General features: G+C 43.5%; 1 protein-coding gene across 1 annotated transcript in view; it reads left to right on the top strand.

Moving 5' to 3' along the window:
* NRDC (nardilysin convertase) overlaps positions 1 to 26,045 on the top strand; it is a 91,126-nt gene that overhangs the window by 45,096 nt on the left and 19,985 nt on the right. The window contains exons 19-26 of the mRNA XM_053249962.1: positions 4,027 to 4,078; positions 4,495 to 4,645; positions 4,743 to 4,870; positions 15,390 to 15,552; positions 22,099 to 22,130; positions 22,479 to 22,617; positions 23,623 to 23,670; positions 25,923 to 25,975. Of these exons, the coding sequence (XP_053105937.1) occupies positions 4,027 to 4,078; positions 4,495 to 4,645; positions 4,743 to 4,870; positions 15,390 to 15,552; positions 22,099 to 22,130; positions 22,479 to 22,617; positions 23,623 to 23,670; positions 25,923 to 25,975 (766 nt within the window). The remainder of the gene's footprint in view (positions 1 to 4,026; positions 4,079 to 4,494; positions 4,646 to 4,742; positions 4,871 to 15,389; positions 15,553 to 22,098; positions 22,131 to 22,478; positions 22,618 to 23,622; positions 23,671 to 25,922; positions 25,976 to 26,045) is intronic.

Below are 26,045 nucleotides of genomic sequence, written 5' to 3'. Positions count from 1 at the left end.
TATCTTTTGATATTGAGTCAAAAGCCAATTTAAAATCAATAAAGGCAGCATAAAGAGTAGAGAGAGATCAATTAGAGTATTTCTTTGTTAGGTGCTGTAAAATTAATGCTTGATCAGTAATAGAATAACTAGCCCTGAAACCTGTCTGCTCGTCAGCTAATATCTTTTCTTTGTCCATCCAATCTTGAAGTTTGATAAGCAGATGAAATGTGTACATCTTACCAATAACATTAAGACTGATGGGACCATAATTGGACAGTAAATGCCTTTTGCCTCTCTTATATATAGGGATAACAATCACCATTCCCCAATCATTTTGGGGCGAAGCCATCTGATCAATAGTTGTAAAAAGGCTAGTACAGGTAGCCACCAATCCAAGTTATTCTTGATGGCTTCTACCGGTAGATTATCAGAGCCAGGTGCCTTTCTGGTTTTAAACTGATCAACTATCATAGCAATTTCTGTACATGTAACTGGAGCCCATTTGGGTAGTGTGTTAGGATCCAGATCCTGTTCTATTTGTGTAGATACTGAAACAGATCCCTTCCTAGCATATATATTGCAGAAATAATCAATCCATTCACCAGCAGAAATAAGATAAGATGGTGGAGAAGGTCTGAAAGTGGGATGGGACATTACTAAAGACCAAAACATAGATGAATTTTTGGCCTGTGTTGCGAAAATAAGCCACTGCCAATTTAGCCTATTAGCCTACCTTTTTTCCCTAGCAAACAAAGTTTTATAAGATTTGGGGGTTGGGGGGGAGCGCCTTTAACGGTGATGGATATCAAGAAAACGTTTAAGTGTTCTGTGGGTTGCCGGGCAAAATTGCCATCAATTGACTTGTGCTTGCTCTGCTTGGGAGAGCAGCATAACCCAGTGGCATGCAAGAGATGCTGTTCTTTCTCCAAGCAAACTCTTAAAAACCAGGTGTTAATACTACGAGCAGTGCTTTATGATGAGACGCTTCGCCAACCAGTGCCAAGATCAAACTACCCCTCAACACTGGAGTCGAGATCGATGTTGACGTCAACATCAAACATGCAGGGATCTGCAAATATGCAGTCTAAAACTGTTGCAGAGAATACAGAAACGCTGTTTAAGGGACCGGGGGAAGTCTCAAAATCGACGCATAGGCATAAGGAAAAGAAGAGAAAGCCCTCTGATGAGGAAATGGATTCTCCACTGAGGAAGAAACATCATTCCAAAACAAAAACAAAGGGTAGTATGCCTTCTCCAATGGAATTGCAAACCTACAGCAATTATCAGACTCCAGGTTGCCTTCAATATCAACTGCTTTTAAGATAGCAATTTTGACATCGACAGCTGTGTCGAAGGACTTACTGCACGCGCCTGTTCAGACTTCACAGCCCAAGAGAGTCGTTCTATTGGCTTAGACACCTGTACAATTCCTGTCAACTCCCATGCGGCAACAACCGAGGGGTAGAGGGGATTTCATTGATTTCACCACAGAGGATGAAGTCTCTTTGGATCTGAACACTGCTACCACTTTACTTGCCATGCTCAGTTCGCCAAATAGTACCCCTTTGGGATCAACTTTTCAAGGATTTTTGAGTAGTGGTCTTGACATCGGCCAGAATATTGAGGAGATTCCAATGTCCGTGCTGAAAATGCCATCAGTGTCACCTTGGCGTATTGCTACGACTGCGCCTGCAATGCCTTTATGTCTTATGTCGCCTTGGCGATCCTGTAGTGCCAAGGTCTTATGAACTTTTCGCTCTGACATAGGTGCTGCCGCCACCGTTAACATTTTATTTGATGCCGTGAAAACCACTGATGTAGTACATGAGTAAAGGGCTTCTTTAGCAGAGCACGTTTAACCAGCAGGGTCACAGACCAATCACGCATTCCTGTGGGTTTGACACACTCCAGTGACTATGATGCCTGAAAAGTATGCTGAATTTCAAATATGGAAGGCACAGCATACTTTGCAATGCCCTTTGTTAGTGGCCACAGGTGGACAAGTGGGCCTGCAACAGCAAAAAACTAATGTTGGCAGTGTTTCTCCATCAAAGACTACCGCTACTGTGTCCACCACTTGCCAAACTGCAGGAGAGGAGGCACATTACCCAGTGCAAACACCTACACCTGTGCTGCTTCCTGCACCTCGCCCAGAAGCACCTGTGCCACAGCCATCATCAGTGCCAAAAAAGAAAAAGGAGAAGAGGGTGCTTCTGATCACGCCCCCAGTAGAGGCTGATGGTGATGGTTATTCATCTGCATCTTCAGATTCAGATTCGGACAGAGCACTTTGAAGCTCACAGGGTTAGCAGATTTCACGGTACATCTGGCTGCAATATCATCAAACCATAAGGGATGGGATGGAGCGACTCTTCTCTCCCATCTGGACTGCAAAACATTCCTCAAGGGCATTAACAATGTATATTCTCCGATTTGAAATAACAGTGGAACAATGGAGTTTGTCCTTGGTTTTAACTACACTCAGGGAGAACCCATCTGAACCTCTGAGTAAGGCTTCACTCAAGTGGATCTCCTTGAAAATGATGTTCCTCATAGCAGTCACTACTGTGAGACGTGTAAGTGAACTGATGGCAATGCGCATAGACATTTCTTATACTCAATTTTATCTTCATAAGGTAGTCATGTGGTTGGATCCACAGTTCCTTCCTAAAATAGTGACGGAATTTCATTTAAATCAAGACATTATTCTACCTACCTTTTTCCAGAATTCGGTGATGCCATTGGAGAAGGCACTGCATTCTCTGGATGTGAGACGCTCTTTGCTATACTATCTAGAGGAAATAAAAAATATTAGGAAAATGAAAAGGTTAATTGTGGCCTACAAAGGCAAGGCCAAGGGACAGCCGATATCGCGGCAGAGACTTGCGCATTGGCTGGTGTGGTGTTAATACTGCAGGCATATAAGCTCCAGGGTGTAGACCCGCCACATACCATACAGGCACATTCAACTAGGGCTTATGCATCCTCAACAGTGAATCTATCTGGGATCTGCATGACAGACATCTGTGCGGCTGCTACATGGTCATCACAGCAGCTGTTCATAAAGCATTATGCTATTGACCTACGCACTGCTGAGCCAGCAGGTTTGGGGAGAAGTATTTTGAAACAGGTATCGCCATAGGTTTCGAGGGCTACTGTACCCGCCACCATGGTAGAAGCTGGCTAATCACCCAAACCAAAATCTCCCTCCCAAACCAACTCTGCTACAGTAGTATTTACATAATTAAAAAAAAAAAACTTTCCTCAAATGGTCACTAGAAGATCATTAGAATATGACAGTCTGTAAGAAACTGAGAAAATGGCGCCCACAACTGCCAATTTCAGTGGAAGCACAGAGCAGGTGCAGAGCAGAGTGGGCATCACGAGGAGCTAGTCAATCTACCTGTGAGGTCCCTGCACAGGCGCAGAACCCCTTTCCTTATGAATGGAACTGATCATAAGTTATAGGTGTGCAACCTGTTTTTGCTCCTGTTTACTTGACATACATGGTTAGGCTAATTTTGGTGTCTTAATGTTAGAACATGAAGCTTTGCAAAAGTGTAGTTGTCATCTAAGCATTGCTTTTTGGCTCAGGGTACTTCTAACTGTAGTTCCCATTTGTTTGACACTGGCAATACTCCTGTTTACGGGCAATGGGCAAGCACAGTGTTTCAGTCACTGATTTATGGAGCTGTACTGCTCTTCATATGGCCGTCTGCCAGCTCATCCTAGAGTTTTGCTAGCTCAGCCTTTTTCTCTACTGGGTGGAAAGCGCCATTCTTCTTTTCTTCCCAGCAGCATATGGACTCCCAACTCTCAGTGTTAAGGGAGGTTTCTTGTTCTTTAAAAGAACAGAGCACTTCTTGCATAGCCAGTGGTGCACTCTGGGCATGTGCCAGCATGTCTTGAAGAATTCATTGCTGAATCTAACTGGATGTCCCATCCCCAGTGTTGTGAAAAAAAGGTTGGGAGCCCAAAAAGCAAAAACAGCCTAAAGAAAGCTCTCCATTATTTGCCATTGCTCATTATAACAATTTCTTTCAGCTTATATCCGTTTTCATCTAATCTCACCACTGATCAAGCAGTCTGCTGAGAAGTAAGGGTTACAGTCTTTTTGTTCTATTTCCCCGCCCTGATGCCAAAGAATAAAATAAAAATTTATTGCCTTGTGCTGCTAATGAACTGTGTGTAGTTTTATTAACCTCCTGGTTAAGGGTCTGTGTTTTTTCAGACTTCTGCACAGCTCCTAGTGATGCTGTTACTACTGAATACATGTGGGGTAGAAGATGGTGTTAGTAAGTGGTAATCATGAAATGTTCAAATGCCATGTTTTCAGTTTCCATTGTAACAAATACTATGCAGCTCAAGGCATTGTGTGTAAACATACTGATTTATTTAAAGAATTAATTCTTTACTACTCTGAATGAGTGGTGTAATTCCTGAGAGTTTTATTATGGAAGAACCTTATTCAAAATCTTACCTTTGTTTTCCACTATTGCAAATTGTATGCAGCGTGGTGCTTTTTGATACATTTGTGAACATACTTGCGCATAACCTTGCTGAACCTGCTTATGAAGCTGATGTTGCTCAGTTGGAATACAAGCTGGTCGCAGGAGAGCATGGATTGATGATTCGTGTGAAAGGATTCAATCACAAGCTACCTGTAAGTATTGGCAAACTTCTAGTCATTGACTTCCTTCTGAAAAAATGATCCTCCATCAAACTGCTCTAGGAAACCAGAGTTCAATTTTCTGTTCTAGCTCCTGTTTCAGCTCCTTATTGACAACTTGGCTGACTTCAGTTTTACTCCAAAAGTATTTGAGATGATAACTGAACAATTGAAAAAGACTTACTTCAACATCCTCATCAAACCAGAGACATTGGCCAAGTAAGTATCTGAAGCACAGGAAACAATAAGGAATCTCTGGGCTGAGGGAGCAGACTGGGGTTACAGGCAGACCTGGATTTGCTCTGTGGAAGGACAATCCCAAGTTCCTCTCCCCCAAAAGGTTCAAAAAGGGATGGTGGGCTCAGCCTCCCTTTACCCGCACAGTTACTTTTGGGAATAGGAATCCCCCACCACATGTTCAGCCCCCACGTGAATGTTATGGGGTCCTCACTCTTGTTGGTTTTTATTAAACTGTCAGCGTAATTTATTTATTTAATTTTATTTATCATTTTTATACTGCCTGATATGTACATCTCTAGGTGGTGTACAAAATGTAAAAAACACAGATTAAAATACACAAGACACAATAAAAAGTATAAATCAGTTATTAAAACAAATTATTAAAATTAATTCCAATTAAAAGCTTGCAAAATCAGGAGAGTCTTGAGGGCTTTCCTGAAAACAAACAGAGAAGGATATCCTCTTATTTCAGCAGGGAGCATATTCCAAAGTCTTGGGGCAGCCACAGAGAAAGCCTCGTCCAAGATTGCCACCAAATGAGCTCGTGGCAACTGTAACCGGACTTCTCCAGAAGATTGTAACAGGCGTCAGGGTTCATGACAAAGGAGGTGCTCTCTTAAATGGCCTGGACTCAGGCCATTAAGAGCTTTATAGGTTATAACCAGCACTTTGTATTTCACTGGAAACATATTGTCAGCCAGTGCAGTTCTTTCAAAACCAGTGTTATATGGTCCCTTCATGTTGTCCAAGAGACCAATCTGGCTGCCACATTCTGTACCAATTGTTGTTTCTGGACTACGTACAAAGGCAGCCCCACATAGAGCACATGACGGTAGACAAGCCTGGAGGCTACCAGCATATGACCTTTTAAGGGCATTTACCTCTAGGAATGGATGTAGCTAACGTATCAGCAGAAGCTGATAAAAAGCACTCCTGGCCTTAGCCTCCACCTGAGAAACCAGGGAGAGCTTTGGGTCCAGGAGTACTTCCAAGGTACGTACCTGATCTTACAGGTGGAGTGTAACCCCATCCAGAACAGGCAGATCTAAACCATCTCTCGGGTCCTGGCCCCCCACAGTCAGTACCTACATCTTATTTGGATTCAGCTTCAGTTCATTATCCCTCATTGAATCCAGACAGGCATATAGGGAAGATTTGCCATTTCCTGATGAGGTCGACATGGAGAAGTAGATCTGGGTGTCATCAGCATATTGATAACAACCAACACCAAACCTCCTGATGATCTCTTCCAGATGTTTCATGTAGATGTTAAAGAGCATTGGAGACAGTATGGAGCCTTGTGGAACTCCAGTTCTCGTTTTGCAGAACAACAGTCTCCAAGTGACACCATCTGGAATCTACCAGAGAGGTAGGAGCAGAACCACTGTAAAACAGTGCAACCAAATCCCACCTCCCTCTGGCGGTCCAGAAGGATACTATGGTCATGGTATTGAAAGCCGCTAAGAGACCCAAAAGGAGCAGCTGAGTTTCACTCTCTCTGTCGATAGTCAGTTGGAGATAATCCATCAGACCGACAAAGGCACTCTCAACCCCATAGCCCACACAAAAGCCGGTTTGAAATGGGTCTAGATAATCTGCATCATTCAAAATTGCCTGGAGCTGAGAAGCCACTACCCTTGCCCAACCATGGAAGGTTAGAAACAGGTCTGTAATTAGCTAATTCTGAGGGATCCAATGCAGCTTCCTTCAAAAGTGGTCCAATAATGCCCTCATTAAGACAAGGAGGCATCCTGCCCTCCCTCAGAGAAGCATTTATAATATTTACCAGACGCTCTCTGATAATATGATTATCAGATGAGATAAGCCAAATTGGGCAAGGGTCAAGAGAACAGGTTGTAAGGTGCACAATTCGAAGCAGTTTGTCTACTTCCTCAGGAGTTACAAACTGAAAATGATCCAATCTAATCCCATAAGAAGAGTTGCTGGACACCTCTATAGTAGATTCTGCAGTAGCTGTGGAATCCAGGTCAGCCCGAATATGAGAGATTTTATCTGCAAAAAAGTTGTTAAAGATGTCACAGTGAGTGACAGATGGTTCCAAGTTTAAATTCAAGGGGGAGGGTGTACATATTAGTTCCCTCACAACTCAGCTGGACATGAATTTGTGGAAGCAATATGGGCAGAAAAGAACAACTTCTTTGCCACCCACACTGCCAGAGCACAGATCTTCAAATGTGCTCTGTGTTGTGCCCCATCAAACTCACACCGAGTCTTCCTCTACTTGCACTCTAGCTGTCTGCCTCTCTGCTTCAGCTCTCATAGTTCATCGGAATACCATGGGGATTTCTTTAAAGCAAATTAACTCAATGTTCATTTTGGGACCAATCTGTCTGGGGTAGCTAGGAGTTCATAGCAGCCATGTCAACTATAGGCCTATCCCAAGTGGTCTCTGGACCAATGCATATTGCATGTCACATGCTTGATTTGGTCTTTTACTCTGATCAGGGTGGTGTTCCGTGGGTGGGGACTCCTGTGATTTCCCCATTGTCATGGACAGACCACCATCTGGTTAAGGTTGGACTTACAACCACTTCCCACCTCCACAGGGGTGATGGGCCTATTAGAATGGTCCGCCCGAAGAATTTATTGGATCCATTAAGATTCCAAGAAGCCTTGGAGGGATTCAGTGTTGGCTTTGCCAGTGATCCTGTTGATGCCCTAGTTGCGAATTGGAACTTGTGCTTTAACTTATAACTTGCTCACCAGGGCAGTAGACACGATTGCTCCCAAGCGCCCCCTCCGACCCGCTTCAAAATTGGCCCCTTGGTATACCGAAGATCTATGGGGGCTGAAGTGGCAAGGCAGGTGACAAGAGTGCAAGTGGAGAAAGACTCGACTCAAATCGGACAGATTGTGTCATAGAGCACATTTAAAGATCTATGCTCAGGCAATACGTTTGGCAAAGAAGCGGTTCTTTTCTGCCCGTATTGCCTCTGTGAGTTCACGTCCAGCGGAGTTATTCAGAGTTGTGAGGGGACTAGTATCTGTCCCCCCCGCAATTGAACCATAATTTGGACTAATCAGTTACTTGCTGCGATGTGTTTAAAGAGTTTTTCGCAGATAAAATCTCTCTGATTCGGGCCGACCTATATGGAGACTCCACAATTAATTTGATGTCTGAACTGGAGGTGCCCAACAACTCCTCTTATGTGATTCAACTGGGTCAGTTTCAGTTTGTGAATCCTGAGGATGTGGACAAGCTGCTTGGAGCGGTGAGGCCTACCACTTGTTCTCTTGACCCTTGTCTAATATGGCTTGTTCTATCTAGCAGGGAGGCTGTTGTCGGCGGCCTGGTGGAAATCATAAATGCTTCTCTGAGGGAAGGCAGGATATCTCGACTTAAGGAGGCAATCATTAGACCTCTTCTAAAGAAGCCTGCATTAGATCCCCCAGAGTTGAGCAATTATATGCCTGTTTCCAACCTCCCATGGCTGGGCAAGGTAATTGAGAAGGTGGTGGCCTTTTGGCTCCAGTTGTTCTTGGAGGAAACTGATTATCTAGACCCATTTCAAACTATCGACCATAGTATCCTTCTGGAATATCTGAGGGTGTTGGAGGTGGGAGGCACTGTATTACAGTGGTTCTACTCTTACCTCTCGGACAGATTCCAGATGGTGTAGATTGGAGATAGTTGCTCTTCGAAATCTGAGCTCAAGTATGGTGTCCCTCAAGGCTCCTTCCTCTCTCCAGTGTTCTTTTAACATCTACATGAAACCGCTGGGAGAGATCATCAGGGGATTTGGAGCAGGGTGTTACCAGTACGCTGAAGACACCTAGATCTACTTCTTCATGTCAACTTCTTCAGGAGCTGGCATATCCTCCCTAAATGCCTTCCTGGAAGTAGTAATGGGCTGGATGAGGGAAAATAAACTGAAACTGAATCCAGATAAGATGGAGGTACTTATTGTGCAGGGTCAGAACTCTAGAGACGATTTTGATCTACCTGTTCTCGATGGGGTCACACTTCCCCAAAGGAACAGGTTCGCAGTCTGGGAGTACTTCTGGATCCACACCTCTCCTTGGTTTCTCAGGTTGAGGCGGTGGCCATGAGTGCTTTCTATCAGCTCTGGCTGATATGCCAGCTCCGCCTGTTTCTCAAGATCATTGACCTCAAAACAGTGGTACATCCGTTGGTAACCTCCAGACTTGACTTCTGTAATGCGCTCTACGTGGGGCTGCCTTTGTACATAGTGTGGAAACTTCAGTTGGTTCAGAATGCGGCAGCCAGGTTGGTCTCTGGGTCATCACGGAGAGACCACATTACTCCTTTACTGATGGAGCTACACTGGCTGTCAATAGGTTTCTGGACAAAATACAAAGTGCTAGTTATAAAGCCCTAAACGGCTTAGGCCCTGGGTATTTAAGAGAGCGTCTTTTTCACTACAGGCCCCACCGCCCATTGAGATCATCTGAGGAGGTCCATCTCCAGTTACCGCCAACTTGTTTGGTGGCTACACAGAGACGGGCCTTCTCGGTCGCTGCCACGAGGTTGTGGAATGCGCTCTCTACTAAGATACGTTCCTCCCCATCTCTGGCAATTAAAAAACAACAACATTTGAAAACCCATCTTTCCAACCAAGCTTTTCCAGCCTTTTAAAATTTGTAGGTTTTAATACTGTGATTGATTTTAAATTGTTGAATTGTTTTAACTTTTTATATGTGTTTTAATTGCTTTATGTTAACCGCTCAGAGACGAAAGTTTGGGTGGTATATAATTGTGATAGATAGATAGATAGATAGATAGATAGATAAACCTCTGGCCCCTTAAACACTGGTTTCCTTTTATGTATGAATGCCCCCCCCACACACACACACATTGAAAGCAGCTGGAGGACCAATCAGGATCAGCTGGGGGTGGAGGAAGGGGGCTTAATCCTTTTCTCCCGTTCTGATTCCCCAGTGCAAAGCCCACCCCACCCCCATCTCAATTGCTTTTAGCCATGAAAGGGAAAACATACAGGCACCTGATTTGTGCCTATATATATTCCCCTCTGTGTAAAATTTAAGTTTCAGGGGTAGAATTTAGATTGGAGCTATAGTGGGGGGCTATTAGTCCACTCCCCCCCCATAAGCCCAATCAAAATTAGATTTTGTATATAAGAGTTCTGTATTGCAGTTGCTTTGTTTACTCCCTATAACAGCTGTGCAGGGGTCAAACGTTCACAGCAAGCTGCCAGCAGCTGGGGCTGGCAGACATGGAAAAAAATGGGGCTAAAGGAGTGCTTGCTCCCTGAACCCCATTTAAAAGGCTGGCCTCTTTGGCTGGTTTGCCTCTGCACAGCTGGCACAGCCACTTGGCTGCCACAGGTTCACACGCGTAGGCAAGAGTGGGCTTGGCTGCCTTAGCCTTCCCTTGGATGCACATGTGAACAGCCTCTGTGTGTAAGGCCTTCATAATGGACTTAACATCAAGACCATATAACTGTTAAATTGTTGATTAAACTGTTGATTTGTTTTAACTTTTATATGTGTGTTTAATTGTTTTATGTTAACCACACAGAGACTAAAGTTTGGGCAGTATATAAGTTTGAATGAATGAATGAATAAATTGATTGGAGAGGATGCTTATGAGCGATTGTGTCTACTGCTCTAGTGAGTTCATTATTCCATGTTTGTACCAGAGTGTCAACAGAATAACTAGCAGATCTGGATCGTGATCCGTTGCGTTCATAATATTGGGGTACTGCGACTGCACAGGAACCTCTCAGACAGACTAACCAGCTCCTCGAGACACCCACTCTGCCCCGCATGTGCTCCGTGCAATCGTTGAAAACAGAGGTTGGGGGTGTCACTTCATTTTCTTTTTGACCGCCTTAGCAGTCATACCTCGGTGGAAGCTCCTTGGTTCAACTAGAGAGAAAAAACAACAAAAATTGGATTAATTAGACTTTGACTACAGAAATCACTTGACTATTCTTTGCTAAACGATTGTATTAGAAAGAAAATAAATGGACTTGAGAGACTTTTTTGTAAGTTTGCCAGATGCGGAGGATCCGGTTTACAACATGATGGCAAGCGCGAAGTAGTCTCATCCCTTAGCCCTGCCCATGATACCGGTGATCACTAAAGCGGCCAAGACGGCGTGGGAGGGCCTCCTTACATCAACACACACTTCAAAACGACTTGAAAATTTATATAGGGTGTAGGAGGAGGATAATACTTGCTTATTACGACATCCAGTACCATACTTCATGGTCATCGACTGTGCGTCGTCTTCAAGAGGAGGTCATCGTCATATGACACCTGCCGACAAGGAGGGGAGAAAGACACTTATTGGGCAGGATGATATATGCCATGTCCAGCTTGGTGATTCGTATTGCAAATTATGCAGCCTGTATGGCTCGCTATAACCACTTTTTGTGGGATACCCTGCTCCAGGATTCAACGTCAGTGACGGCAGAGGAGTTTCAAGACAGATTTATGGAGCTGTATGAAAAGACAACCTTGATAAGGAGGCAACAGCTCAGTGCCTTCAAACATCTCACTGAAACAGAGTCCAGGACTATGGTTACTGCAGTAATGATGCATTGTTTTGCTTGGCTCAGATCCATGACTCTTCAGCAGGATAAGCAAGAACGTGTAGAAAATCTAGCGTTCGACGGCAAGGGACTCTTCAGCGATAACACAGATTCTACTATGGAATATCTTAAAAAAATTAAAATATACGGCCAAGATGTTCATGGCCTCTTCAGTGGTTTCAGCGTCAGGTTTACGGAACCACACACATGGTCATCAGAGGCCTTTTAAATACCAAGAAGATTGTAGAGAGTATAAGAGGCAGTATAGACCCAAATCAAAGGGATTTGGGCACAGAAACAAAAAATCAAAGTGCCCGTTATAACACGGACAGTGCAAAGCAGAGTCTTTGATTTAACGGTCAGTCCACTGCACAGTCACCATCAACCAATTTCCAAAGCACCCATCATCTCCTTTGTAGTTGCCAACAACACCATCTGGTTGGCAAGCCATGCTCGAGTGTAGCAAAACATAACATCAGATCAGTGGGTACTCAGAATAATACAAACTGGGTATGTGATAGAGTTCAAGACTCTACCACCATTCTCGGGCATGAAATACACCAAGGCCACACAAGTACTTCTACAGGAGGTGCAAGTTCTTCTCGAGAAGCAAGCAATTGAACCAGTGCAGTGGACGGACAGATTGTCAGGGTTCTATTTCTGCTACTTTCAAATCTCGAAGTGGGATGGAGGAATCAGGGCAGTCTTGGATCTTTGGGGGCTCAGTTGGTTTATTTGGGCTCGGAAGTTCAGAATGACAATGTTGCAGGCAATTCTGCACTTCCTAAGCAGGGAGGAATGGGCAGTAACATTAAATTTGAAGGATGCTTAGTTTCACATGGGGATTCAGGAGAATCACCACAAGTACCTCAGATATATGGTGGGAAATGCGGTGTACCAATATGCTGTTTGGCCTTTTGGACTGTCGACACCCCCACACGTTTTTACAAAGGTCATGGCTGTAGTGGTAGCCTATTTACGCACGCAGGGGCTTGAGGTCTATCCACATTTTGACAATTGGCTTCTGGTCAGCAGCAACAAAGAAGAGTTAGTTTCGCAGATCCAATCCATGATTCTTCTACTGCAGAATTTAGGAATCAACATCAATTGGAAAAAGTTGAGACTGGAGCCACAAGAACGACTGAGCTTCATAGGGGCTATTCTGGGCATGGGCACAAAAAGAACTTACTTACCTGTGGAACGCTTTCAGCAGATCAGGAGCCTTGCTCAGCAGTTCATGCACAATCCAAGACAGCCTGCAGAGAACATACAGAAGTGAATGGGCCTTATGGCATCTTGCAGCTCGACTGTGCTGTATGCACATATACGCATGAGGCCTCTGCAAAGATGGTTTCTAAGGGATTTCTGTCCCAACGTGGACAGTCAGAAGATGCATCTAACAATTCAAAACTCAGTGCTGGACTCCCTTCATTGGTGGATGACAGAGGAGAATCTTTTGGGGGGAGTTCCATTTCAACCCTTAACGGCAACACAGTGGGTGACATCAGATACCTCCCTAGCGGGTTGGGGAGCACATTGCGGAGATCGTCGTGTTCATGGTAAGTGGTCCAAGCCACAATCTTTGCAACATATAAACTACTTCAAGCAACAAGTGCTGTTTCTGTTTCTGAAGGCGTTCAAACCCATGCTGAGGGACACAGTGACGCAGGTGCAAGTGAACAATACAACAGCCATTGCCTATCTCAACAAGCAGAGTGGCATGGTGTCTGCGTCTCTGTGTGCCCTAAGTATGCAAATTTTGGAATGGTGTATTGCTCATGCGATATATCCAGTGGCCATACACATAAGAGGTGTGGACGACATTCTGGCCGACAACCTCAGTTGAACAGGGCAGTATGACCAACGTCACGAGTGGGAGATCAAGAGCTCCTATCTCCAGAATCTTTCTGACATGTGGAGTCATCCAGCAGTGGACTTATTTGCATCTGCTGCCAACAGAAAGTGTGTGAAGTTCTGCTCACATGCAGGAATAGGCAAAGGTTCGCTGGGCGATGCATTCCAACACAGGTGGACCAAGAACCTCCTGTACCTTCACCCACCACAGCCGATAATCAGCCGTGTGCTGGCACAGATTCTAAGAGACAATGCGACATCCATACTGGTGATACCATGGCAGCCAAGGCAGCCATGGTTTGCCCCACTGTTTCGTCTTGTACAGGGAAGCTATTACAGATGTTCTCTCATCCTGGATCTACTAGTTTGGGAGGAAGGAAAGGTGCTGCATCGGGATGAAAATGTCTACATCTATGGATGACTGCTTGGAAGGTTGGCTTTTGAAGAAAATTCTGTTGAACAATAGGTGCCTGTCTACACATCGCAATTATGGCAGCAAGTGGAGGTGTTTTGCTAACCATTCTTGGAAGAATAATTTTCGGCCATTAAGGGCTACAGTGAAACAGGTACTCCTGTACATGATCTTCATGAAGATGAAGGGCCTGGCAAATGTATCTTTAGGTCCATCTTGCAGCCACAGGGGGTGGAATGGACCAACTGTGTTCTCTTATCCGGAGTGTAAATGTTTCATGAAAGGACTTAATCTTTATCCCCCTATTAAGCAACCAGTAGAGCCTTGGAGTTTATCATTGGTGCTGTCAGAGCTAACAGAAGCTCTGTTTGAGCTGCTGGAACATGCAACCTTGAAGCTGCACACTCTTAAAGTTGTGTTCTTAATAGCGATCACTACAGCCAAGCATTTAAGTGAGTTGACTGCGTTGAGGATGGATGTGCCGTACACTCAGTTCTAACCTCACAAGGTTGTCATGCGGTTAGATCCGAACTTACTATTTTGTACTTTCATTTAAACCAAGAAATTATATTACCAACCTTCTTCCAGAGACAGCTTTAGAGAGGGTGTTGCATTCCCTAGATGTCCTCCGTGCTCTCCTATACTATCTGAAAAAGAGAAAGACAATAAGAACAAAGAGACTGTTTGTGGCCTATAAAGGAAGAAGTAAGGGCCTCCCTATATCATGTTAAAGGTTAGCCCATTGGTTGATGGAGCTGATTGTATGTGCCTACGAGCAGCAGGGGATTGATCCTCCACGCACCATTAGGCTACATTTGACAAGGGCGTATGCTGTATCTGCAGCGCATCTGTCAAGTATACAGATGTCTGAGGTCTGCACAGCAGCAACAAGGTCATCACAGCAGCCATTCATCAAACATTATGCCATTGACTTGAGGATGGCAAAGCAAGCTGAGTTTGGGAGAAGCATCTTGAAAAGGGTGTTGCCATAGCCTAGGTTTCACTGGACCCACCACCAGAGGCTAAAGCTGGTTAATCACTCAATATTATGAATGCAATGGATCACGATCCAGATAAACAGGTTGCTCACCTGTAACTTTTGATCAGGAGGTGATCTGTTGTTTTCATAAGACCCTCCCAAGCCATCCCCGCAACAGTAAAGCCTTGAAGAACTGAGAGTGGGGTTACTTACCAGAAATGCATCAGATCGTCTGTACTTGGTCTGCAAGAAACTGAAGAAGTGATGCCCCCCAACCGCCGTTTTCAACGATTGTATGGAGCACGTGCGGGGCTGAGTGGGCGTCTCAAAGAGCTGGTTAGTCTGCCTGTGAGATTCCCTGCGCAGGCGCAGTATCCCAATATTATGAATACAACAGATCACCTCTAGATCAATAGTTACAGGTGAGCAACCTGTTTGTTCTGCTATTCAACTTGTGCTGATAGCAGATTCACTCAATCAGCATAAGTTGCAGATAGAGTGAAAAGTATGACAGGTCAGTGCTCGGAGGAGATTTGGGTCTTGCATTTTTTTTAAAAAAAGAAAAGACTCAAGATTTGAATGTTTACATTGAAAATGAATTGAATTGCACACACTAAACTTATTTTGGACTGGGGTATTGCATATAAGAGGAACTTCAAAGGCAACCTGTTTTTAGTTAACATTGTATTCATTAACACTTTCCCTTGGCCTCAGAGATCTACGCCTCTTAATACTGGAACACGGAAGGTGGTCTATGATGGAGAAGTATGAAACACTTATGAAGAACCTCTCAGTAGATTCTCTATTATTGTTTGTGAAGGCTTTCAAATCTCAACTCTTTGCAGAGGGTCTTGTCCAAGGCAATTTCACCAGCAGCGTGAGTACAAATCTTAATCAGCTTGGTCTGCATCTGTGAACTATCTTATGTTTTCTGATGATACATAGTTGTAACTCCTAGAGGTAATCCATGTTCCCTCACAAATTAGGTTCTGTGCATGTGTAGTAACCCCCGCAGAAGAATTCCATAGCTCCATGGACTAGCTCCTCGACTCTGCTGAATTGCACATGGTGTGATTGTTCTGTTTGGTAGGAGAGCTCCTTCTCCTTAGTTCCTTCTCTACCACCGTGGCATTCACCTCATAAAGGATTTGCTCTGCTCGTTTCACAGTTCCTGAGAAAAACATATTTTGATAGTTATTCTGGCTTTGAACATTGGACTGTTTCTCAGTTTCTCCTTTGGATTTTGTCTCAAATTTTGTTTTAATATTTACTGGCTTTTGGACAACAGACTGTTTCAGGTATCTGAAACAGTCTTGTTTTGCTTCTTGTTTTGCTTCTAATAAAATGAAAAAAACCTTTCAAGAAATTTGTTTCCTGTAGAGGGGCTCTACTTTCCTCTGACAGGCACGATGAGTGCTTAATTTGCCTAGGCAAACATCACAACATGAAGTCCTGCAAAACTTGTCTTTTTCTAAACAAACACAAAAAAGCAGGGAGCTCTGTCTAAGGGTGACTTTGTACAAGACCACTCTGAGACCCCCGACACCGATGCCAAAATTGCCATTACCATCGACTTTGGTGGCATCGATATTGGCCGATAGTCAACCCTCAAGATTGAGGTCAATACTGGAGCACTCAGATTGGTAACTTGGGCACCTCACTCTGTGGGGAATCGACATTTAAGAAACCAGAGGCCATTAACAAGGATGATCAATGTCGGCATTACAAGAAGAGAAAACACTAGAGAGGATACTCTCTGAGCCCCTCAAGCTTGAAGCAGTGCCAGACATCGACCAATCTGCCATTGGAATAGACTCCCTCAGAGAGTTTCGATGTTGATCTCAAAGCAGTCTCCACATACGCTGTCTCCATCCACTGCACAAGGGGAGCATCAGACCTTTCAGAAATTTCTGGACTCTGCAAGATCCCTGACATGTGGCTGAACTCCGACGTTGACTTAGATACCAATACAACTAAAACTACACACAGGCTTTACCGATGCCACCATTGACTCTACGATCAATGTCAATGGTCACTGGGCCGACACTGACAACATATATGGCCAAGACACAAAAAAACCCTAAAAATTTGGCATTTCCAGCATGTCTTCTATATTAATTACTCAGACCATGACAATCTATTTATTTATTTATTTATTTATTCGTTCAATTTATATACCGCCCTTCCAAAATGGCTTAGGGTGGTTTACAACAAGGTAAAAAGAATTAAAACAAGTTAACAGTTAAAATCAGAACTATAAAAACAAAATAAAACCACTTAAACAATCAACAGCTAAAAAACCCTGGAGATCCAGGGCAACCATTTTAAACAATTGCAAAACAGTTTTTCAATCATTTTAAACTCTGGAAGGCCAGGCCTAACAGATAGGTCTTAAGGGCTCTCCTGAAGGACAGAAATTATCTTGAATTACAGATTTCAGCCGGGAGTGCATTCCACAGCCTAGGAGCAGCTAAAGAGAAGGCCCGCCTCTGGGTCGCCACCAGACAAACCAGTGGTAACTGGAGCCGGACCTCCTCAGATGACCTTAACGTGTGGTGGGGATCATGCAGAAGAAGGCGCTCTCTAAGATAACTTGGACCTAAGCTGTTCAGGGCTTTAAAGGTAATAACCAGCACTTGGCTCTGACTCCAGTAGGAGACGATATCCTTTTAAGAAGACTTCTCCAGTTTTACCTGAAAAACCACTTTAAGAAATTTGGAATCTCTCGTGGGGTCCATGCTTATCACTCCGACAGGCTCTAATTTCAGGGGCTTCTCTATGTATGGTCTAGATGGCGATGAGGAATCAAAAACTACCAGTTTCCAAGACTCCCTCAGCTTCTGTAAGAGTAAAACCTGAATTTTCTCCCTCCTACTTGTGGAGAGAATGGTGCCACCATTCTGCTCCACATTACTCATCCATGATATGACCTATTGATTATTGGAGCTCTTCGGGAGCTTTAGGCTCATGCTACAGTACAAAATACAGTACAAAACACTTTAAAAACTTCTAAAAGTCCATTTTAAAAATCAAAATTTTAGTATCCCCAAAAGCAAAGGGAACAGCAGAGATCTAAAGCGCAAGACCTATAGAAACAGACTCTTTGACACCCTAGCCCATGGTGAATCTCAAGAATTCTCCCTTTCTCCCATCCAGCTCGTACCCTTTCTCCACTCATAACATCAGATGCATGGGTGCTGAGCATTACAACAGGTTATGCCATAGAATTTACCAACCTCCCTGTTTTTTCAGGCACAAAAGTCACCTACTCAGTTCCTACCTTAAAATTTCATTCTTTACTTCAAAGAGAGGTGATAGAACCAGTTTCTTTGAAGGACCAGGAGAAAGGTTTCTGCTTGAAATATTTCCAAATCCTCAAAAGGGACAGGGTCTCTGTCCCATCATGGACTTAGGTCAATTGAAAAAATGTGTAGGTGAGGAAGTTCCGTATGATATCCTTACAAGGCAACCTTCCCCTACTAGCAAGGGAAGAATAGTTTGTGACACTAGTTTCAAAGGATGCTTACTTCCATATAGGAATAAGACTGAAACAGAGGAATTTCCTAAGATTCACTCTGGGTTCAAGAGCCTACCAGTACACAGTTCTACCCTTGGGGCCTTCAACAGCGCCCCGTGTCTTTACAAAGTGCATGAGTGCAATAATAGCTCACCCGAGGACACAGGGCATATCCATATTTACTGGTTAGTGACTTCAGAGTCCAAAAATACCCTTATCTCCAGTGTGCAATACATCCTAGATCTCCTAGTAAAGCTAGGAATCAAAGTAAACTGGAAAAATCAATCCTAGAACCACACACACACACACACACACACACAATATACAGTTCATAGGAGCGGTATTGGATTCTGTTGAAAAAAGCTTACCTCTCAGAGGACAGGAGGCTACTGACTGTGCAATTGATTTCAACCGTCACAATCAACCCAAAACAAAGAGTGAATGCAGTTCAAAGGCTGTTAGGTTTGATGGCATTGTGCACTGCAACAGTAACTCACGCAAGGCTCAGGGTGCGTCCTCTCCAAAGCTGGTTTCTATCGGTATTCAGAGCAAATTTAGACAGCCAAACCATGAGGCTGTCTCTTCTAGCCTCTTTCATACGATCCCTATAGTGGTGGACCAGAATGGACTCTTTCTACGGAGGTGTAACCTTTGAACTTCCAACCTCATTGATAACGGTTGCAATGGATGCCTCCCTAAAAAGAATGGGCAGCCCACTGCATGAGACTGTATGCTTGGTGAAATGGACACTGCAACAGCAATTTCTGCATATAAACTTTCTGGAATTATTGGCAGTGTTACATGTCCTAAAATTCTTCCTCCCTCTAATTAAAAAAACTGAGTTGTGCAAGTTCTGCTGGGCAATACAACAGCAATTGCATTTCTCAATCAGCAGGGAGACAGTCTCTCAATCTCTCTACAATCTAGTGCTACAGTTGTGGAAATGGAGCATATACCATGGTGTACACCCAATAGCCCTGCACATCAAGGGAGTGGGCACTGCCTTGGTGGATGCTCTCAGCAGAGACCTAAATTTCTCCCAACAGCATGAATGGGATATAAATCCTGGGATCCTCTGCAACCTCTTTCAGAACTGGGGAATCCCACAAATAGACCTGTTCGCAACACACAGCAACAAAAAAAGTAACCTCTACTATTCCAGGGTGGGCCTGGGAAAGGACTCAATGGGAGATGCCTTCCAAATGACATGGGGAAAGGACCTGTACTACCTATTTCCTCCCTTTCCCCTGCTCAGAAAAAAATCATGAGGAAGATCTTACAAGAGGGAACACAATGCATTCTATTCATCTCATGGAGGCCCAGACAGCCTTGTTTTCCCATCCTGCTCCGCCTGTCACAGGGTCAACAACTTTGTCTTCCACACCGCCAAAATCTCCTGTTGCAGAGATCAGACCACATCTTCCACCACAATCTAACTGCCTGGAGGCTCAACTTTTAGACATCCTCCTCCTAAACAAGACAGAATCAACAAGGAGAAACTATAAATGCAAATGGAAGCGGTTCACACAATATGCTGCTACCAAAGGTTTTGATCCCTACAAAGCTTCCATATGTCAAATCCTTTAATACTTAACGAGTCTAAAGAACTCAGGACTATCCAGTGCTTCCACATTAAGGTTAATTTGGCTGTGCTCTCCACAAGACATCCTCACACCATATCCTCCCACCTTGACTAAAAAAGATTCCTTAAGGGGATCAGTAATCTGTTTCCACCAGTGAGAGAGCCTATTGAAACTTGGAGTCTTTTGTTAGTCCTGTTCACACTTACTTATTTATTTATTTATTTATTTATTTATTTACATTTATATCCCGCTCTTCCTCCAAGGAGCCCAGAGCAGTGTACTACATACTTAAGTTTCTCGTTGCAACAACTCTGTGAAGTAGGTTAGGCTGAGAGAGAAGTGACTGGCCCAGAGTCACCCAGCTAGAATGGGGATTTGAACTTGGGTCTCCCTGGTCCTAGTCCAGCACTCTAACCACTACACCACACTGGCTCCAACTTATAGAAGCTCCATTCAAACCTCTTAAATTCTCCATCCTCTTCCCTTAAATTCCTAACTTTAAAGTCGTGTTCTTCATTGCCGTTACATTGGCATGGAGAATCGGTGAACTAACGGCTCTTAGAATGGACTCCCCTTACACAAAGTTCTTTCTGGAAAAGGTCAGTCTAAGGACAGACCCGTCATTCAGATCCAAAGTAATCTCTGAATTCAATTAAAACCAGGACATAGTCTTGCCTTCCTTCTTTATGAACCCTTCTACTCCTTTGGAGAAATGTATGCACTCCCTGGATGTCAGAAGGACTCTGCTTTATAATATGGACAGAACAAAGGCATTCAGAAAATCTAACAAACTGTCTCCCATAAGGGAGGGAATAAGGATAAAAAGTCTCCAGACAGACTTTTGCACTGGCTGGTAGAATTAATCTTCATTTGTTACAATAAACAAGGTGTCAAGCCTCCTTCAAAAGTCAGGGGACATTCAACTAGAACTATGGCCACTTCAGCAGCCCACATGCCGGGCATAAGCATGACAAACATTAGCAAAGCAACTATATGGTCCTCCGATCTACCTTTTGTGAAACATTATGGTGTGGACATCCTCTCAGCAGCAGAGGCCAACTTTAGTCAGGCACTTCCAAAAAAGGCACTCTAACCATATCCTAGCACCCACTACTGCTCTGGTGAGCTTGCTAATCACCCCATTTGTGAGGGAACATGGATCACCGCAAAGATAAACAGCTTGCTTACCTGTAAGGTGACCTTTCTGTTGATCCATGTTCAATTACAACAATCGCCCGGCCTTCTCCACTGCTAGAATACTTCCACGGTAGTAATGGCTTACCTAGCTTCATCCATCCATGTTCTTTGCTTTTTGCAGTGGCTGATCAGGAATTCTTCCATGGGGGTTACTGCGCAGGCACAGAATCCAATTTGTGAGTGAACTTAGATCACCAGAAAGATCACCTGTTATAGATAAGCAACTTGGGGTTTTTTTTTGTTTACTAACTATGGCTTGCCCTGCTGTTGTACTAAAGTGTACAAGTTATTGGCGATCTCCCCATTAACTGTATTTATTCATAACTGCTTTAGTGCTGAGCCTTGCAAAAAAAGCATATGTCAGCAGGCTGCCTACGGCCAGCCAACCCACTCAAATTTAACACAAGTGAGATTGAGATGCTACTTACTGCCTGTAGTTGCTGCCAAAAAATTCTCTCTCTTTCTGTAAAAGTGATCCCTGTGGGTAGAATGTAAAATTGAAATGTTTCTTTTCCATGTGCTAGGGGCACATACCCATGCTTGTCTCCGTTGCTTCAGGGCTCTGTGAGACTGGTGTGGGAATGTTCCATGCATTGAAACGTTTAAGCACTGGAAGGGGTTAAACCAGTGTCCCTCATGGTAAAGCCTAGGGGCCAGTGGCGGCTCCCATCAACCCTGTGTAACCCCCTGACTACTTGTTTATTGGGCCTATGTGAAGCTTTGGCCAAAGCTTAATACTCAGCAAAGTCCCCCTGCCATCATGTGTGGAAGACCATTCTCACCATGCAGTGCTGTGCTGTGGCCAGTGCAGGGAGGGCTCCTTTAAGGAAAACAGAGCCCTCTTGAGCCCCTGCACCACCTTGGAAGGTATACATGGAGTGTTGTGATTTTTTCCTAGAGCTCTTAAGGGAGGGCTCCATCTGTCTTAAAGGGTCTTCTCAGCACTGAGAAAAGCACAGTACTCTGTAGAGGTCAGCACAGGGAGGAAAGTGACCCCTGCTTGAAAAATAGTGATCATCACTGTATTAAACTTCAGGCAAAATACTGCCTTTTGTGTTCTTGTTTTGGCCTTGTGTGCCAGAAGACAATAATAAAAGAAATAAAATGTCTGCCTATTTTCTTCTAGGAATCCAAAGAATTTCTGGATTATGTTGTTAAGTAAGTATATCTACCCTTTATATTAGGAAATATTACCCAAGGCTGCGTGTCTTGGCTAATGCTTGGATATAGGGAAGATTCCACTAAAATACACAAGAGTTCCCCTTCCTAAAATTAAATATAGGGGTTTTTTTTTCATATGATAAGTCTTTTAAAAAATAAATAAATTGGGGGCATATTCAACATTTTTATTGTTGGAGACTTGAGCTGTGTTAAGTGGCTGTGACCTTTGAGCTGTGTTAAGTGGCTGTGACCTGAGGCTGTTCTGACTATTTTTACAGTATCTGGGTGACAGTGGTACATGGAGCGGGTTGGCAACTGACATTTTGATCTTTGGGTTCTTTTCAGAAAACTGCAGTTCCTCCCTCTAGTACATCCATGTCCAGTTCAGTATCGTGTGATGGACTTGCCAAATACTCATCTGCTGTGCAAAGTGAAAACGCTGAACAAGGGGGATGCAAATTCTGACGTGACAGTCTACTATCAGGTGCTGTAGGCGGAAGAGTGGGTGTATTAATCACTTCATGTGCATTTGTTGTGCATAGTTAGGGGCTCTCCTATATAAATTCTGAGTGGTTATTTCATAAAGTCCGCAGAACAGTGTAAACACAATGATCATCTGGGAGCAGATGGAAGCTTCTGGCGTAGTTACAGTTGTAACGTGAAAATGACTAGTCATGGCATGCTCCCTTTGCTTCTCACCCCCCACGCTTTCTGGCTGAATCTTCTGTACTTGCTTTAGAAAGTGGCATTATTTAATATGAAATCTTCATAGTAGTTTTTCTACGCACACAGACACACACACACTTTTATCATACAAAAATAGCATTTTGGAGGGAGAGCTATGCTAAACCTTTTCCCCAATATCTTAGTTTTCTGCATGCAAGATTTTTTAAAATTATGGATCATACAAGAGAACTCCTCTTCCCCAAATGTATCTGCAGTCCAAAATGCTGCAGTCCAGAAAAGCTTTTACTGCTTCTTTCTGCTTTATTCATACATTGATATTAGGCTTGACATAGGACTCTTTTAAAAAAATAAATAAATATGACTTTTATAAAAACAGAGGTCAGACATCTGGTCTTTCTATCTCACTTGCTTCAAGTTGGAACTTTTTCTTTGCCACAAATGAAATTGCCAGTCTCCCTAAGATGGAAACTGGCTACCATGAACCACTCTGTAGCCCTTTATAAGTGTACCACATGGTAGCGTTAACCATATAAATAGGTTTTTGTAGGTTTGGGCATCAGAAATCTGCCCAGAAACAGAGGGAAGTTGTGGTATATAGTCGTGTGTTAACATGTCCTGCTTTCTCAGATTGCAGAGTGGCTTCAAGAAGCTGTTAACACAATTTACCATGTAACTAGAAGCTACTCCTAATCTCCTCATATGGTTAGAGCGGCTATGTATTAAGTTAATTTATTTTATCTTGGAGAAAGCAGAATAGGAAAATAACAACTTTTATAGTGACAACTGACCTTTCTCTTTTTAGTCTGGACCCAGGAGTTTAAGAGAATATTCTCTCATGGAATTGCTTGTGGTAAGTTCTGATGATTCTTTGACAAGAGAAGTAGATCTGTCTCCCATGTAGTGTTGCTCACATTGGTATAAACTGCAGTGTTCTAATGTAGATTCATTTAGGTAGCATTGGTGTACTGTGCACAAATTAATTCATGGAAGTGTTGTTTCAGCACAAACCCCCAGAATATGGCCTATGATAGACCCAGAGACCTCCAGTTTAGTTTCCATCTCAAGATGGAAAACTTGAAAAGCCAGATGGCTGATGTGCAGACTTAACATTGTGTGCACCAAAAGATGTTTGTTTATTTTATTTTATTCTTTTCTAATTATTTTTATACCGCCCTTCCAAAATGGCTCAGTGCATGCAACAGGGGAGGGTTGGTTTTTGGTGATCTCTCTTTTCCTATGTAGCCCACTATGCCTTCTGAAACTATGTCCCTGCAAGCTCTGCAACTCTCATGGACATATTTTTGGGAGGCACAGTGACCTAGCTGCAGAAGGAAGGGGAAATCACTGAAAATTGTTCTTTCATTCTTGTGTTTCAATGTGCATAATGTTGGTCTGGATGCCAGCTTGTATGTGTTAGGCCATGAGGGATATTAGCATAGGAATCAATTGATCTGGATAGTGGTCCTGGACATTCATAACTGTGGGTTCTGTGCCTGCGCAGACCCCACAGTTATGAAAGTCCAGGACCACTACCAGATCACCTGTTACAGGTAAGCAACCTGTTTTTCTGCAGGCTACAGAAAGCCCTGTTCTGCAAGGCTTTCCACATACGTTAGCTGCACACAGCCTGAAAGTTGTGGTTCTGTTGTGAAGATACTTTGCCAGCAATTAAACTGCAGATGTTTTGGGAAAACAAGAGTATTCTGCCAGAAAATGTATACATTGATATAGTGATTGCTATATGAAGTATGGTTATGCATCACAGGAGTGGTGTGGAAACAGCAACACCATTGTGCCCTGCAGCCAAGCTCTTGCTTGTGAGAAAGTGATGTAAAACTTAATGCAGTTAAGAAAACTTTAAGTCACTTTTGTTTGAGTCTTCAACCATGATTTCTACCATACCATACCATTCTGTAGATGAATACAATCTTATACAGTAAACTTTAAAAACTGATTTCTACAGAGAAGAAAACGTGAGCTGTGATTCTCAGTGAATCAAAGGCTATACAAGCTTTGCTGTTTGGGTTGTGTAGACATCTTGAAGATGCACAAGTCTTTTTTCGATCTGCTGCTGTATTTTATATAGCAAAGCTATTCATTCATGATGGCTAAATGGAACCTCCACATTCAGAGGCAGTTTACACTGAATACCTGTTTCTGTGGGAAGGGAGCAATAGTATGGAAGGGCTATTGCCTTAATGCCCTGTTTGTGGGCTTCTTGGAAACATCTGAGTGGTCTCAGAGCAGTGCATTGTGTTGAGGCCTACAGGACAATGGGGCCCAACTTGCCCTGCCCTGCATTGGGAATTGTTGGATAGAATTGTTCCTTGACAGCAGATAGCCTCCTTACAGTCAGAAAGTGTAGGAAGGCCCCTTTCTGTTATGCTGGAACTGTGTCAGAGATCCAACAGCTGCATCCTCAGAAAAAACCTACCAATCCCAGAAACACATGTGCCACTCACAGAAACTAGAAGAAAAGTGTTTTAAAAGTGCGATGGGGTGGGGGGATTCCTTTCTAAAATTCCAAGCCATGGAAGGTAGCTCTCTGCTTTCCTGTGCTCCCTTGGGAGCAAAGTTGAAGCAATGCAGCCTGTCTCATGCCCCCAACCAGTCACAGGGAAAGCAAAGGTAGTGATTCGGGGGTAGGTCTAACAGAGCTGTTGGATCTCCAACATGATCTGTTGGGAGGGGCTGACATGGCACGTCTCAACAGTGCCACGGTTGGGTTGGTTGGAAATCCTACACTTTTGGCAGTGCAGAGACATCATCTCTGGAAAGCAGGATGCTGAACTAGATGGACTTTGGTCTGATCCAACATGGGACTGCAGATGGCTTTAAGATTTCATGGTTTTCCATTTGGATAATTTGGATCAAGCCAACTTTACTTACTTGAACTACTATTTTATATCTCTTAGGGTGAATAGGAAGCTCTAATGGCTGATTTTTTATTTTTTTTTAAAAAGGGGTTTTTATTAACTTGCTTATTGAAGTTACCTATCCTTGAGCACTTGGGGATTCAACAGGTTGAGAAAGCTTACTCCCCACTCCCATCCCCTCAAAAAGCACAGAGCCAATCTTGATTTAAACCTTGCTGAATTTCAGATGTACATGGAGGAGCCTTGTTTTGACTTCTTGCGAACCAAGCAAACTCTGGGGTAAGTCCCATTCAGCTGCCATATTTGGAAGGAAGGAAAACTTTGTACAGGGGAATGGCCCGGGTATTTG

Source organism: Hemicordylus capensis, chromosome 4, assembly GCF_027244095.1.
Source record: "Hemicordylus capensis ecotype Gifberg chromosome 4, rHemCap1.1.pri, whole genome shotgun sequence".
NCBI classification, from domain to species: Eukaryota; Metazoa; Chordata; class Lepidosauria; order Squamata; family Cordylidae; genus Hemicordylus; species Hemicordylus capensis.
The sequence above is the reverse complement of the archived record's forward strand: the minus strand, read 5'-3'. Positions and strand labels throughout refer to the sequence as shown.